Genomic DNA, 17,918 nt, shown 5'->3' on the forward strand with positions numbered 1-17,918 from the left:
GGTCCTTTTAAACTCTTCAACGTCAGCTTCAATGTTTAAAACTCCGACAACGATTAAAATAACAATCTCAGTTACAAAGTGTTACTCTATATATTATAATCAATTAATTGGTACTAATCAGTATCGACAATGATTAGCAGTCGTTTTCTGATTTAGCATTTGGTCTAAACAGCACTGTTATTTCCCCCTCATACGACTCAAAACTCAGAGAGTTTACCATGAAGTGAAAAAACAAACAAAAAAGATGATTTACTCGCCAAAAGTCCAAAAAACCTTGTCCAATATACAACCTACCTGTTTCTTGCTTATCACATCTAGTAGATGTCCTGGTTAATTTCACTTATATCATGTGGATATGTAATAAATTAAGGATCAAAATGAAGATGAAGAATAGGAAAAAGGTGAAAATGGGAAGTTTCACATCAGTTTATCCTTTTTTAGAGTGCAATTGTGAATCAGGTAGGATGTGCTAGGGTGAAAACTATCATACTAAACTGTGACTAAACATGTCCTTGACCCAAGATTGAACTAAATATATCCCGAGATTTGGAGATACTATCTATCAAGTGGTGCCATTTCGTTCTGATAAACCAAATGGTCAGTTATGAGCATGATTGGATAGCCAAGTGCCGAGTTTATCCATTGTTGTCCCGGGCGGCAGGCTCACTCGCCCTTTATAAGGCATATAAGCCAAAATAAAAAGAACCTGATGGGTCAGTTCACTGGAATTTGACATAATTATTCATAGCATAAAATCTAAAAATGTCAAGATTCAGTGCAATTTACTGGATTTATATGCTACATCAAACCTTAAAACAGAAAATTGGGTACCATACACTTGGTATAAATTTACACAGGACAATAGGACATACATTTCATGAAATTTGCAATACCAATAGAAACAAAGGTTTTGTCGACTATAACCAAAACAGCGGACTGTTCGTGACAATATTTTTGTATACTGATAATTGATATCATTTCTTAAATTTAATCAATGTATAAAGGATGTGAAGACAGTTTCAACTTTCAAGTTCAAGTAGCGCTGTTCAGTCTACTTCTACATCTGGTTCAATCTTATAAACGATGTGATAGACTAGAGATAGAAATTGTTCAGACATCGGCTATATACTGTTACAACTACAACAAGGCCTTTTCTACTACTGCAGTCATGTGAAGATATACGCATTGGTCATTGAAAGTTTAGGGGATTCGGGATAGACCTGTTTGTGGAATAAATTTGCCTAAATTTTCGTAAAGGACAAATTCACAAGTAGCAGTATTCACATAATATTAATACTAGTTCAAATTTGATGAACAATGAAATTGGCCAAGAACTCTGAATCTGGAGACTAGTTCAGTCGGAAGCTTTGAAAAAATCCTAAAATTTTCACTTCACAATGAGAAGGATTATATCAACAAGATTGGTCATCATCACTCTTCCTAAAATTGCCCTGCGGAAGAGAAGAGAAGTGACCTGATCCTTCCAAGAGACGATCAATATAATTGATCTTGAATTAATCTTAGACAGGGTAGCTTTATCTTTAGGATTCTTGGGAGAGTTCATGTGCAGGGAACACTGTTGTGCTCATGACATTTTTTCTTATAGCCTATGAGTCTAAGACAATTGAAGATCTCCCTAATACTTAGTTCCAGCTCAAAGATTTTGAAGAGAAATTCCATTCTAAGAATAAATATGTATTCAAATATTTCCCTACTAACAATATTCATGACAAATCAAATGCTTTTTTATCAGGTGACAAATCAAATTCTTGTTTAACTAGAAAACTGAGAATTTTAAATAACTTATTCAAACTTTTAAGATAATGCTTCTTTGCTACGAACTTACAGGGGAACCATAGGACCAACGAATAGCACCTTCTTCTTCATCTCAGGAAGGAAAACTAATGTAGGTGTATAACTAAAACAATCTGCTGAGGGAAATCCATGACAGCCGAGAAAGCTTGTAATCACTTTTGCCTCCGGATCATAGCAGAAAAGTTTACCCTGATCATCAAACATTATCTCACCACCATATAAATATCCCTTAAACCCCCGCACACTTGGAAAATCAGAATTGATTGGTTCCATGGTGTACATCTTAATCCAAATGCCAGAAACCTCGTCCAGGTAATGTAGATCCACAGAGCCAACTACACTCTGTTTTTCATTATAGACCAAGACAGCAGGACAATCCTTTAAATTCACAAGATCAATCTTTTTTCCACGTACGGTGTCGTGATCAAATTCAGGCAACAACCTAAACTCATTCGTTTCAACCTCAAACTTAACTAGAGTGGCATTGCCGTTATCCCTTTCTGCCGTGTTACTCGCGTACCTCCAATACGGGCAATTTCGGATGATATTAGTGGGAGTGAGCACTGTGATTCCAGCCTCAAACATATTATTCCTAAGAAAATTATTCCTAGGAAACACAGAATCAGGTAAAACCAGTTCAGTCCACGAATTCGAACTAGACGAGTAAACAGCACCTTTCATTGTACTATAGGAAAGATAGCAAGCTACAATCTTATATTCGTCTCTAACATGATCCCAACCAAATCCTAGAATTCGAGTACAAAAATCATCACGTCGAGGTATATCATTAAAATAAGGTGCAAGATATGTATCCTTAATTTTACCAATAGCAGGATTACATATGAAGAACCTGTCGAATTTCGAAACACAGACTAAGCCATTAACCGAACCAAGCAGATAATTTACGAACAAAGGAAACACACGGGTACCAGTTTGTTTGAAAGTCTGATCCGAAGAGGAGAGGATCCGAAGTGTACTTGAATACAAAGCTACGAGATGATTAGCATGGTCGTTAGGGTTTTGTTTCATGTTACGGGCAATGTGTGCTTGCATGAAATCTGGGTCGTGCAGAACAGATTCCCATGATTTACAAACGGCTTGGGATCGTACAAGAGATTTCACGGGAAGTCGAATAAGTATCTCCTCCCTGGTTATTTCTTCCGGGAGAGACACCTGTGATTTTTTTCCCCTGCCACATATTGGATCCATACCCGATCAGTCCCTAGTTGTCGAACAAAAGCTCATCTTGTCCATTATTTATAGGCGATCTAGGTTTCTTAATTAATTACGAAAAAGGTATTACATTTCACAATAAAATTTTAATTACAGTATTATCTTATTTCACCAATTCATATTTAATAACAAAAAAAATATTTTTCTTCGTGTCAGGCTCATAAATCTCATGGTATTTTACTACTTTTAAGTAAATTAATTTAATGTGACAAAAAAGAAGTAAATTAATTTAAGGGTTAACAAACAAAAAAATCATTGGACTCATGACCAATTTATAATTAGATCACTGAAGTCAAAAAAACTTATAAGCGTATTACAAAACTAGATTTAACTTGCAGTAAACTAACTGAATTAATAAATTTGCATTTAGTTTTTTCATTTACGGTAGTAAATCTGCTCTTCTAGTCGAATATTTCGAATATGCGGGCTCCTTGTCAGAACTCGATGCGGCTCATCTTCAAAAAAATTTCGAGATTGTAATTCACAGTTATAATTCGTCTTTGGAGATCTCATTGTCATTTCTGGAATAGATGCTCACATTCACAAATCGGACTTTCCTTTCTGGCCATATTTATGATCAACTATTTGTGTTTATTTTTTTTGTGATTGAATGATAGTCCCCTCCTCTGTTGCCAAATGTTGAGGTATAAGAGCATCTCCAACCCTCACAAGCTTTTAGCTAAAAGTCTATGTGGCTTTCCAAAATTAAATTTTATAGCCAATGTTCACAAAAAATCGAAATCCAACCACAGCAACCCCTTGTGTATAATTATAGCCATCCCCCTATGGATGGCTATATTTGTCGATCCGCTACAGATCTGTAGCGAATTCCACGTCATCTCCCGCAATTTATTTTCCTTGTTCACACTGATTACATATTATTTATTACTATATTAAACTCATATATTCTATTTATAACAATCTAAATATTAATAACATATTATTTTTAAATTATAGCCAATCAATATAGCCAGTACCGTTGAAGCAAAATGTCTTACAGGTTCAGCAAATTTTACATAATATCTTACAGATTCAATTTAGCCAACGATTATAGCCAACACCGTTGGAGATGCTCTAAGTAGAAATATAAAATTTTTCTCACTAATCTCTCACTATTACAAGGATTTTCTTCTCTTAATTTCCAAACATTTGCTATGTCCTTTTCTTTATTTATAGCTGGTTTCTGCCCTATTCTTCGGACTTAGGCCTGTTGCTGAGCTGAAACTAGTTGTTGGATTTTGGCCCAACATCGTTGCTTCTTCAAAAACAAATATTCGAACTCTTTACTTATCCTACTAAGTACTATCAAATAGTAATAACAATTTAAAATAATTAAGAAAAACTCAAATACAGGGCAAAAGTGAAAAAAAGTTCAAGTAATTTTGAATTATTGTTGGTATATTACAGGGTGTATGGGCAAACTTAAAAAAATGACTTCTTGCTTAAAGTAAAAAAATGAATTAGAAGTAAGAAGTTCTTAAGTTAATAAAGCGTTTGTAAAAGAAGTAGAAACTCAAAGAGACGTAGGAGGTGTTTGGCAACTCCTTAAGCCAGCTTCTGCATTTATAAGTTAGAAACACTTACTTCGTACCGTTTGTGTAAAAAATCAAGAACTACTTATAAAAAGCCAAGAATACTGGCTTTTGTTTCATGACTTGTACTTTTTTTTCAAACATTTTAATCACTCGTAAGTCTTAATTTGCTTCTAACTTCTATTTCACTTCTTTGCTTTTAAAAAAAAACACTTATTTTAAGCTCGTCCAAACGGTCCCGTAATATTTTCAACTTCTTAAAAGTATTTGTACTTATTTACACAAACTGATCAACAAAAACAGAAGTCCGAAGGATAACAAATAGATCAACAAAAGCAGAAGTTAGAAGTAGAAGCCGCTTCTGTGAAACAAACCGGCGCTATATATACCTGAAACTGAAATGTACAACTTTTACAATCCTGTATCTCTTTATCGCCTACGTTGTGGCTTGTAGACCAGATTGGGAAAGAAAACCACCCTTCCGGGCTCCGGCTATTTTGTGTTTATGTCTGTGTTTTATTTTATTTACCTTAGATGCGAATGTATAAAATAATTTCGTTTTAAGGCAAATTTTCCTTTTCAAGGAGAAACAGAAAAACAAGCACAAGAGTGGTTCAAAAGAAAAAGAAGGGCAGGAAAAAAAAAGGACATAGGAATCATGTTCAGGTGAAACAGAAAGAATGGAAATATGACTTTGCTTTCACGTGGGTTGTTGTTGCTCCCATGTTACTCTCCATTATTTTCGTAATTAAACCTAAACGGTTGAATTACTCATTTATCTTAAGAGATTAACTATTATCTTGTCCACCGTTTCAAACAAATTAAATAAAGTAATCTGTTAGATGATTATGTTTATGTATGCTGTCATATTAACATCACAGTCTCATTTTTGTTAATAGAATTGAAGTACATTTATTTGTCAAATATATCATAAAACAAATCTAATCTAGTTCGCTCATAAAACTAAAAAGTTGGCCAAAATGAAATAAAGGTAAGTTGAATAACTTTTTCATTTAATGAATAAAATACATTACTTTATTTTCCACTACTCAATCATTAACGAATGACATAATAATTTACATCCTAATTATAAGCTATTTGAAAATGTGGATCCCTTTCTGCTCCAGCTGAATTAATAGAATTTACTGTTCCTTTCTTTACTCGGACTCTGACCCGGGACGACTCGGTGGCAACTCAGCCCCCACCTACCTGCCATCTCCATCACTCTTCTCCTAAAGCTGACTCGGTAACTTATAACTCAGTACCAACCCAACAAAGAATATATTTAGTACTCCCTCCGTCCCTTTTTATCTGTCCATCTTGGAAAAAAAAACGCATACCAAGGAATAATTGATTGTATAAACTTTTTCATTAAATACCTCTAATTAATATCTTGAAGATGGTGGAATACCCCTACTTTATGTCTTGAAAACATGAATTCAACCAAGTTTTAAATAAGTCAAGCTTTGAAAATTGAAATTATGAAGATATATTTGAAAAACTATCATTAAGTTAGTTTTGAAAGTATAAATGGACAGATAAATAGGGACAAATTTTTACTTCCAAAGTGGACAGATAAATAGGGACGGAGGGAGTAGTATTAACAAAACTCCCACCAACTCAGCTTTCCCAATTGGCAAGTAGATTAATAAAACTCTTCCTCCCAACTCGGTCCCAACCCAAAACTCAGTACCATACTGATTTGTCATTGATCCCATTAAGCAGAGGCCTGGACTCGGGCCAGAAATCAAGGCCTCTATGGCCCACATGACAATTCTCCTCGGGCTTTGAAAACCTGGGAGCTGATTTCTTGGAGTCTGAGCGGGCTAATCTCCTGATAATATCCTCGAAAACAAACTCATCACAGGGAATAGCCAATGGGCCTGAGTTGTTAAACCCGAATTCTTCCTCTGCCTGGACTAGAAGCTTCTTGAAAACAGGGTGGTTGAGGTACGTTGTGCGTACGACAAATCTTCGACAATTGATGCCCACGCAGACTGCCACGTGTCCAGCTGGCACATCGGACGGTATGCGACTAGCGGACATGGCGGCCTTCTTGCGCCATCTTCGTAACATTTGACGGAGCTGCACAATGTGTCTGATTTTGCTGCATGTTGACATTTTTGTTTTGATCAAGTGGAACTGGGAGATTGGTGTGCTGTGTTTTTGTTTTGTTTGGGATGAGAGTGGGAGGGATTAATTGTGGAGGAAGGGGAGTGTTTATATAAGCACTGAGATAAGAGGATGCCCTTGGTTTTTGTTATAATTACGACAATGTGACGGCTGGCCTGGGCTGTTAGTGCGAGGCTAAATGGGGGCTTTTGATTGGATAACTTGCAAATACTAGTTAATTGAGACAAAACTATTTTTGTTTTGATATAGGGTAGATTGTAAAATAAAAGCTGGGTATTGGCTATTGCGTGTTTCAGTATTTTAGTAGCTAAAATTTCAAAATTTTCTTTTAACAATAAAATTTTATTAAAAATAAAATACTGGAATTGAACCGAGACAAACTTCCAGACGAACTAAACAACTAGCCGAATTATTTTCAGTTTACTTAATAGATTGAATATAAATATTCTTGATTATAAACATGATCATAAAGGTTTCTTGAGCAATCCGGTCGACACCAACATTCCGGAAAATAGTATAAACACATAAAAAAATCAGTGATAAATCAGTGTTCATACTCATCAATTACACCAAGTGAGGTTGGGGTACAGATGTTTCATATATTGAACAATCCTTTGTCGTGCGAGGTGAACTCTCGCGATAATCACCACCATTCCAGATTTGAAGGGTTCCCCAAATCTCCCAGTACACCGTAGAAATCATTTTTAACATAGTATGACAACAAATCAAAAACGCACCAAAACATACACTTAAAAAATTGGGGACAATCAACAACCAAAAAGATGGGTACGACAACGAGATCACTCCCAAAAGGAGTTAGATCTTGATTTTATTAAAAAACTAATAAATAAAAATCAAAGTTTCAGAAATAGAGGAAATGAGATGAGAGGATGGTGAGGGCGGATGGGGGTTAACGAGGATAGGGCAGTGAAGGATGGATGAAAGTTACGGATGACGTCTGACTCTCATAGGGTTTAGTGTGCTCTGTCGCAACTATTTTTTTTTAAATTTCAAATTTATAATAAGATAACTAATGACATGTTTTAGAAAATATAATAATTTTACTTTTTCTTCCAGAAAAAAGATCCTTTTAAAAATAATATCTGAACATCTTATTATGAACTCTTTTTTGTAACTAACTGTGAGCACAAGTTCTTTCGATATATTAGGAAATTTAAAAAGTTCGATGCTATCCAATATTGATGTTAAAATCAAAATTTAATATATTTGGAAAAAAAGAATGAGAGATCCAATATTGTCCGAGTTATGTTTTAAAATGCTAGAACATTCAATAAGTAGCTTTTTTTTAAGACACCATTATACTTGTCATAAATTATTTTTATCAATAAAATATTATTTCCCATCCATTTCAATATATATCTCCATTCTCATCTTTTACCTTCGTCCCTCCAATAATAATTTTAATGTATTGGTATTCTAATAATAATACACAATTATAAAAATATCATTGGAGTCATGTGTTCTAAATCACTAAATTAAACATTATTTTTTAATAAAATTATTGGATATTGTCAAGGTATTTTTGGGCTTGCCCTCAAGAACATTTGATAATACAAGAAAGATCGAATTGTATTTCTAATCATAGAAAATTCTTGACGAAATGTTTATACATGGCATTTCGAATATAAAATTTAATTAGGAATATTATAAATTTCATCATTTTAAAAGTACAAAATCCTTGTTCATGATTATAGTCACATTCTTAACATTGATTATATTTGCTAAAACTCCTGAAATCTTTAATAAAATGTCATATCATCTATTATCATAATAAAATAATATATTTTATTAATAACAACTTGAAATAATATATAATAACATACTGTATTTAAGTGTTAGTCAACCATTATAATCAGTCCATCAAAGTACAATTTCTTACAATTCAACAAATTTTTAAAAATCTCTTATGATTCCAATTTAACCACTAACTTTTAACCAACACTGTTGGAAAATATTTTTAAAACATTTCTAACCCCCTTAGCCAAAAATAACTTGTATATACTATAAATAAAAATTACACTTGTAACAAAAATTCTAACTCGAATGGGATGCATAAATAAAAATTATACTAAAAAATTCTAACTCGAATGCGATGTTGGTGTTTGCTAAAATTTTAGCCAAACTCTAGATACGGACTATATTTGACTTCCCCGTAGAAAGAAACATGCCATAAGATTTCACATTATCTCCTGTCACAATAAAATAATATATTTTTTCTATAGCAACTTGAAATGATAATAACATATCATATTTAAATCTAGTCAATATTATAGTGAATAGGTTGAAACAAAATATTTTACAAAACTTCAACAAATTATTCACAATATAGCCAATCATTTTTAGATAACACCGTTGGCCATACTTTAGAGTGTCTTCAACTAAGTATAACCTTTAGCTAAAACGTATTCATACATATTATGGATAAAAATTATAGAGATTATGTTTAAAAAAAATTAACTCAACAAGGATATTATAGTTGATTATAATTTTAGCCAAACTCCTCGTATCGATTATATTAAGCCAATTTCCAGGGACAGGGGGTATTCCACATCATATATTACTATAACAAAAATTATTAATATATTTTTGGTATAACAACTTAAAATAATAATAATATATTCTAAAATATTGTCACTCAATATAACGGAATCTAAGTAAAATATCATATATTTTCGGAACAAGTTTTATACAATGAATATCTTACATGTCTAATTTAGACAACCGTTTTCGTCAATATCGCTAGAGATGGTCTATGTAACTACATAGACATAGCGCATGTATTGGAAAAATTCTATTTTGCTAAATATTTGCTTATATATTTTATACTGTTTTATTCATTTTATTATATTCGTCGGCAAATCTTCATTCTGAATCTCGCTAACTTATTAAACAGTTTATGGACTTTCAGAATAAATAAAAAGAAATCGCGCGAACATATGGAAAATCACGTGTGGAAAAGCTTGCATTAATTTTCATCTCCGTCGATCAGAAACTATATAAATATTTAATGTAAACGCTATTCGTCAATATTCTCAAGAGTATTAAATTTAATATTGATTTGTTTGATTGTTCGTTTAATATAAAAAAAAGTGTTTCGTGTTCTCCATTAATGACCATTGCCATGTGCAACTAACAGTCTTTTGCTTAAATATAATTTGATCTTGAACTATTACAATAAGGAAGTTGTCTTATACTAAAACTAGTTGAGAAGCCGCGCGTTGCGGCGGCCTATAAAAATTATATTAACGATCTAATATTAATATTTTTAGAATGCAATAATTTTGTGGCTGTATATAAAAAATATATTAATGATTAAAAATTAATATTTGTAGGATAAATTAAATTTTATATTATAAAAATCTTGATGTAATGCCAATACTAATATATAAAATTGCAAAATTAGACTATAATTCATGTTGAAACTATGAAAATAAATTTCTACATGTAATTAACAATTTAAAGCACGACAAATCTTAATTTTATTTGTGTTTTTTTTTGAAAAGTAATCATGTTCTTACATTGTGACATTCCTCCAATTTTTTTGATTGATTGTGCACAAAAACATCTAACTTAAATCCGTGCGATAGCGGTCTATAACTACCCTTACTTGCGACAACCTTTATTTTTTAATACTGTATGAACAGTCTTCACTTAAAAGTTGTTTGAACGGAGCAAACAGATAATGCATGAATAATATTTTCTTGTGTACAAAGTAAATCATATAAAAATTAACAACAAACATGTCCGATGAACAAAACAAATTTTATAAAAGAATAACCAACAAACATACATCACTAATAGTTAATTTATTGATATCATCCATCAATATCATGTCAAAACTATATTCTTCTCCCGTGTTTGGATTTGTCGACTCCCACATAGCGGTCTATAACTACCTTTGCTTACAACAACCTTTATTTTTTTTTAATACTGTATAAACAGCTTTCACCAGAAAAACGGCAACACCGAGTTAGAAATCGAGCAATAGAACTATCACCAGAGAGAGATAGGGTTGTGATATTGAGAGAGAAGGTTGTGTTAAGATGATCTAAAACCCTACAACCTATAGGGGTATTTATAGGTGCAGAGAGACTTGTGTGCTACTCATTCCCATAATTAAATAATCTGAAACAAAATCAAATTAAAATTTTCAAGCTGCTATATTCTATAAATAATCTGAAACAAAATCAGATTCTGAAACTTGCTTCTAATATATCCGAAACTAAAAAAGGCAGTTCTAATTTTTGATATTTTTCATCTGAAAATTTCAGAAAATTAGAAAAATAAAACAGAGCGATGTGAGAGGCGCCACCTACACGCCCTTCGCTCCTCCTTTATATAGAAACAAAATCAAATTAAAACTTTCAAGCTACTATATTCCATAAATAATCTGAAATAAAATCAGATTATATAGAAACAAAATCAAATTAAAACTTTCAAGCTACTATATTCCATAAATAATCTGAAACAAAATCAGATTCTGAAACTTGCTTCTAATATATCCGAAACTAAAAAAGGTAGTTCTAATTTTTGGTATTTTTCATCCAAAAATTCCAGAAAATTAGAAAATAGAACGGAGCAATGTGAAAGGCGCCACCTAGACGCCCCTCGCTTCTCCTTTATATAAGTATATTGATTATGTAAACATGTATGCATGACTTTATAGCTGGTCAAATTGTATGTGCAAAATGAACATGCACTAAATCCTAAATCTTTGTAATTTTGGTCAGAATGTTAGACCCTAAGCACATGTTTTTGATTATCTGATACTAATTTATTAAAACAAAAATTATTTCTAATAATGTGAATAAAATTCTTTTACGTACCAAGGGATTAAACGTGATCAGGTAATTAAAAAAAGTGAGATAAAATAGTCACATACGTTTTCCAACATCGAGTGAACCATAAAGCAAGGATGCACATATTCACAAAAACAATTAACTTTAATTTGGATAACATAGATCATGTATACACCAGTAGTCCAGTACTATATGTTTAACTCATAATCTGTTATCTGTTATTACTAATGCCATCATATAACTTGCCAAAGCGAATAAGTAGATAAAAGTTTACAGATCTCGCTTATCACGGCGTTCATTATTGGTATAGGCCTTGAAGCAATCCAAACAAAGTTCGCAAGTTGCATTAGCTATTTGCAAATTGCAAAGCAAACATACAGTGTATGCAATCGGAACTCGATGGTTTATTTTAAATCTGGAAAAGTGTTTAATATTTGATGCACTTCGCATTATTTATCTCTAGAGGTCACCGGATTATATATTAGAGCATCTCCAACCATCTAAAACCTTTGGGTAAAAAGTGAATTGGCATACTTAAAATAAAATAAAAAGATTTAGCCAACAGCTCCAAAAACTCAACTCCAACCATCATCAGCTGTTGTCTATAAATTTAGCCAACCTCCTATGGATGGCTAAATTTGTCGAACCTCTACAGGTCTGTATGAAAATCTGTAGGAAGATTGTACATCATTTATTACCATATTGAACTGATATATTCTATTTTAATAATTTAAAATATTAATAACATACTAATTTTAAATTATAGCCAACCAATATAGCCAGTACCATTGAAGCAAAATGTCTTACAGGTTGAACAAATTTTACATAATGTCTTACAGGTCCAATTTAGCCAACGATTATAACCAACGTCGTTGGAGATGCTCTTATAAAAGTTTATATGCATACCATTTAAAAGACAACTATTTAGCGCAAAGGACCAATAGGTAAGATTTAAATTTCGTTCTGTGATATTACTTTTATATCATATTAAAAATCCATTTTGAATTTTTTTCTAGTCAATCTAATCGATATTTAGCTAAAATTTGTATATATCATATGATCGAAACAGATTAGAAAAATTATATTAGTCATCTTCAAAATATGTTTTCAATTTTTAAAAGTTACAAAAAAATATATTATATATATGATATGATACTCAAATCTCCGAGGGTAATTTTGCTATGGAAGTCATGGTCTTCACGTTATCTCAAGAAGGCCTTTAATAGTTTCTTAGATCTTCACTTGAACACATTCGTGAAACGTGAAAGGTGTTGAAATATAAGTAGAATATGTTGGACTTTGTAACTTCAGACTTTGGCTCATTATCAAATTTGAGTCCACATTTTGAAACGTGATAATTTGTAATTACTCTAAGTTTCATTTAGCTTTCGGTCTGGTAACCCTGACCCACACATCCGTTAAAAACAACTGTTAATTTTAACTGTTTGAGAGTTAACAGTGTGTATATTAGTTTGTAACAACTACTTTATCTCCTGTGACCCCTCAAAGTTTATGTATTATATTTTAAAATTATTTTTTAACACACATAACGATGTAAAAAAATTTTAAAAAAAATATTTGTTTATTTTAAAATTTTAAAATAAGTTACATCATTTATGTAAAAATATATAAATTTTCATATTCTAAATCTGAATACATATTTTAAAATTTATTTTAATTTTTTTTGCATCATTGTATGTATTCAGAAATAATTTTAAAATATAATACATAAACTTTGAAGGGTCAGGAGGTAAAATAGCCGTTAGAAACTAATATACACACTGTTATCTCTCAAACAGTTAAAGTTAACGGCTGTTTTTAACGGATGTGTGTGGGTCAAGATTACAAACTGAAAGCTAATTGAAATTTAGGGTTACAAACTACCACGTTTCAAAGTGTGAGGTCTGATTTGCCAATGAGCCAAAGTTTGGGGTTACAAAGTGCAATAAGCTCGTATAAGTATAAGATCCATAAAGGGGCCTCCTTTAACTCCTTAAGATTTTAGATGAAATGTTCACTACATGATATCAGAGCTCTGGTTTGCGGGAGATCTCGAGTTCGAGCCCCTTCCACCCCCCAATATTCTCACAAAATTTAAAATGGACACGAAGGCAATTTATACCCCAAAGATGAGCGTCCATGATCCACTCTTCAACCCAAATAATGGGATTTCGAGTGAGAGGGAGTGTTGAAATATAAGTATAAGATTCATAAATGGGTCTCCTCTAACATTTTAAGGTTTTAGATGGAATGGTTGTCTAAAAAAAAACCTCTTCTACAGTCTAAATATCCAGCTACATATATAAAATAAAGTTCTCCTTCAAAGATTACATTCTCAGAGGATGCGTTTTCTTCGCACAAGTTATCTAATCATGTTTGATCATATACACCAGGTATATTATGGAGGCTGCACCTTCATTTCATTTCATTCAAATGAATGCAATCACGGTGTATATTCGTGAGTGTTGATTGTGTGGTGAAGTATTATCAAAAATAACTTGCTTGTTAGATGAGGAAAACTAGATAAGGTGAATTATGTATCATAACAAGACAAAAACTTCCGATTAGCCTCTCTGGCTATTCTAAACCTTCCCGACCTACTTAATTAGTCAGAGGCGATGCCTGCTTACTTTGTTAGTTTAATCGACATACATTCATATATTATTCTTTTATTAATTTAAACTGCAAATTACTGTTTAAATATTTTTAAGAATGTCTTTATCCGTTTCTTCCGCGGGAGGCTTAAGCTAATGACATTATATTTAGTCATTAAATCCGACAATCATATTCTCACATAGGAGTACTTAGCTTTAGCCTTTGTAGCTGGCAAAAATAATAGAGCTGCATTTAATTATCTTAATTAAACCTTACATTTATTCCTAATCTTCTTGTTTAATGTTTGTATGATTTGTGCAATCTTTGGCTCATGCCAAGAGGCTGCCAAATTTGTTATCGTACTAATGACATTTTAATGCAGTCATGGAATCTGCTTAGCTGCTACTCCCTCTGTCCCATTTAATTGTATACGTTTCTTTTCAACTGCTCGACACACATTTCAATGCTCTTATAAAATATAGTTCCGTAACTTATTTTTGAGATTTTCTTTTTCTGTATAAAAATATAACATCCAAACTTTAATTCAAAAAAAGAAAATTTTAAAAATAAATTACACAACTACACTTTACAGGAGCATTAAAGTCTGTGCCGCGTCTCCGTCCCCCAATGTATACTACTCACGGGGACGGAGGGAGTAATAACTTTAAGACGGAGATCATATAAGACGAAGGAGTCGTAAGGTGAGCACATACATGTTGTCGTTTTCTGTATAAGCATCTTCTTTAAGAACATAAACAAGTACTTACAAGTCCTGATAATATTGTTACACTTGATTGATCATAGTTGTAAGTAAGTAGGGTGCAGTAAAAGGGATGTTCGGCCGGGACTTAAAAGCCGCAATTTGACATTGAGGTTAACAACGGACAGCTTTTTCTCAAAAATATGCGAAAGATAAATATGAAAATAATTTTTGTGGATAGCTGACATGGCTCTGAAGGTGTATCAGTAATTTTGTATGGAAAAAATATTAGATAGAAGTCTACAAAATTACTATTTTAACCCGTGGCCGTTAATTTTAATAGCTAAGTTGATGGAATATGGTCTGTAACTCGAAGTGCTTTTTAAACATTAGGGTGCGTATTGACAAGAAATTTTATTTGAGTTCAAATCAAAAAAACGCATAAACATATGGGGTGAAAAGTGTAAATTACTCTTATATTTAAATACAATTCTTGTAACACATTAACATACGTGTAAAAAATATATAAATTATTAAAATGAACGGAGACAGTATTTGATTATTCAACACCAATATTAAAGTGTAAAAAAAACATAATTATATTTAAAACAAAATTTAATTTTTTGCATCAAATAAAATATAGTTCTGAGCTTTTATTCAATAAGCATTATAAAAGATAATTATTTTAAATATGAGTTTTTAACGATGTAAAATACGTGTAATTATTTTCCATATGAGACCGAATAAAAAATAATAATAATGAATTTAAAGTTGGGACCATAAATTAAGCTTACTTCCTTTGTTCATTTCACTTAAATAACCGGGAAAAAAAACAGACACTCATCAGTTAACCCAGCCTGTAATCCAGAAGAATCGCGCCGCGTCCATGATTCTGTATTGCTCCTGTTATCATTTGTCGTCTATTAGATTTCTACTGACTAGTGACTACTCCTTGTACAATAATAAATTGACTAATCCTTGTACAGACTGTCCATTTTTAATAATACTACTCTTGACAAACCTTTTTTTTTTTTTTCGTCATAACTGTTGACAAACTTTTGTTGCATCATAGTCACAGGAGTGGTAATACGAACGACTTGCTAGTTGCTAACCTGCTTGTTTCTTAAGTTATTGGTAAGACACACATGACACTTTGTTGCGCCATCGGAGAACCAAGTCCGCGCAGCCTCGCTGTAGTCCGGTGATCTCCTAAACAGAACCGGCTCTGAATTTATTTATTTCTTGACAATTTAGATTTATATGTCTTATAGATGAGTATATGTTCTAATACTTCTCGGATGATTATATATCTCTATATATTATTGTTTAAATTTTTTTTCGTGAATATAACATTTATATTTATTTATAAAAAAATTTAGGGAATAATGCATAGAAATATATTTTTCCAACTTATGTTAAGTGTAAGAAGTCAAAATAAATATTATTTTAAAATGAATGGAGTATTTCACAATGATGCTATCGAAGTCTAAGATTCGAATCTCGTTAATAACCTACTAATTTGAACGCACATAAAAATTATTAACTATTAAGAATCACTCGTATCACACGGTTACATGTTGGTATTGTTTTAAATGTGAGTTGAATTTTGTTTTTTTTAAGATAAAATATGACTTACAGCCTTACAAATGAGTATCTGTTCTAAGATTTTCTTGAGCTGAGTCAGGATCAAACCCATGAGCTGGGACGATGAGGATAAGCTCTTGATCACTAAGTTATCCAACCATGCTCAGTTAAATTTTATTTTTGATTGAGTCTTATCTCCAATATATTATTATATGTTCCTAGTTTCGCACAAATCATGTGATTTAGCAGAAAAAGAGGGGAGGGCACGATGAATGGATGCTGAGGTAACTGTATAACTGAAAAAGAAGAAGAAAGTACAGATAGAATTGCACCGAAACGTACTGATAATGTACATGGAAATGAGTTCTCTTAGAGCAAGTCCAATGCAAGATGCAAAATAGCTATAGTTATTGTTATAATTTAGCACCAAAAAGTGTTTTTTGTTGCTAAAATAGAACTTCAACTCCAATGTTAAATGCATTTTGCATCCAAATAATTCCAAAATTAAGTAACTTTAGTCCCTCTCTCCTAAACTTTGTTTAAAGTTCACCACTATACATACCAATTATAGTTAGTTGATGATGTGGCATGGATGCATAAATGCATCCTTGGTTTCAAATTTAGAACCAAGGATGCATATATGCATATTTGCATCCAAGTATAGAACCCCATTGGAGTTGAGATTTTTAGCATTTGATTTCAAATTATAGAAATGGCACCACTTATAACATTGCATTGGACTTGCTCTTACGTAACAGCAAAAACTAATAGAAGTACAACTGCTACGAAGGATTTCTATTTCTATAATTAGAGGTAGCTTTTGATCTTCTTTTTTAAAGAATCTAAGGAGTATTTAATAGAGTAACGGCTGATCCAACACACGCCGCACTCCATTTCTCAACCGAAAGCTTTCCCGTTTCCAGCTTTTCTTACCCATATGAAGCCCGTCCCGCTTCCGTTCCAAATTATATGTCCACTTCAATTTTCAAGAAATTAAATTGAACCGACTCTAATTAGAAATTAAAAAGAAACTTATTCATTCTCTTATAAAATAAGAATTACATTCTAAAACAGATTATATATATTTTTGAATGAAATAACTTTTTTTAATATATATAATATATAAATTTGATTCAACTTGACTAATCAAAAAGACAATGTTGGTGTATGGCCAGACTTTTAAATCCGGCGTCTGGAGTTACAAGTTAGAAGCACTTATTTGTACCGTTTATGTTAAAAGTCAACGATTTATAAAAAGTTAAGAATAATAGCTTTTGTTTCATGATTTCTGTTTCTTTTTCAAACTCTTTAATCACCTATAAATATTAAATTGTTTCTAATTTCTATTTTAAGTGAAAAACACTTATTTTAACTTCATTCAAACGACTGTTAAGGATGGACAAATACCTTTGGACGGGTCATACAAATAATGCTATTGTCATGTGACGCTTCTCTGGCTTCCCAATAGCATTTGTCATTCAACTTTTCTGATTCCTTCCTGCTTCT

At 32.0% G+C, this 17,918-nt stretch overlaps 2 protein-coding genes across 2 annotated transcripts; both read right to left on the reverse strand.

Annotated features, from left to right (window-relative positions):
* Positions 1-1,842: 1,842 nt before the first annotated feature.
* LOC108212255 (F-box/kelch-repeat protein At3g23880-like) lies at positions 1,843-3,024 on the reverse strand. Its single transcript, XM_017383981.1, has one exon. The coding sequence runs from the start codon at positions 3,022-3,024 to the stop codon at positions 1,843-1,845; it is 1,182 nt and encodes a 393-aa protein (XP_017239470.1).
* Positions 3,025-5,561: 2,537 nt separating this feature from the next.
* LOC108213481 (auxin-induced protein 6B) lies at positions 5,562-6,788 on the reverse strand. Its single transcript, XM_017385281.2, has one exon. It carries the CDS (start codon positions 6,699-6,701, stop codon positions 6,267-6,269), a length of 435 nt encoding a protein of 144 aa, XP_017240770.1. The 5' UTR covers positions 6,702-6,788; the 3' UTR covers positions 5,562-6,266.
* Positions 6,789-17,918: the final 11,130 nt, after the last annotated feature.

Source organism: Daucus carota, chromosome 3 (genome assembly GCF_001625215.2).
Source record: "Daucus carota subsp. sativus chromosome 3, DH1 v3.0, whole genome shotgun sequence".
NCBI classification, from domain to species: domain Eukaryota; kingdom Viridiplantae; phylum Streptophyta; class Magnoliopsida; order Apiales; family Apiaceae; genus Daucus; species Daucus carota.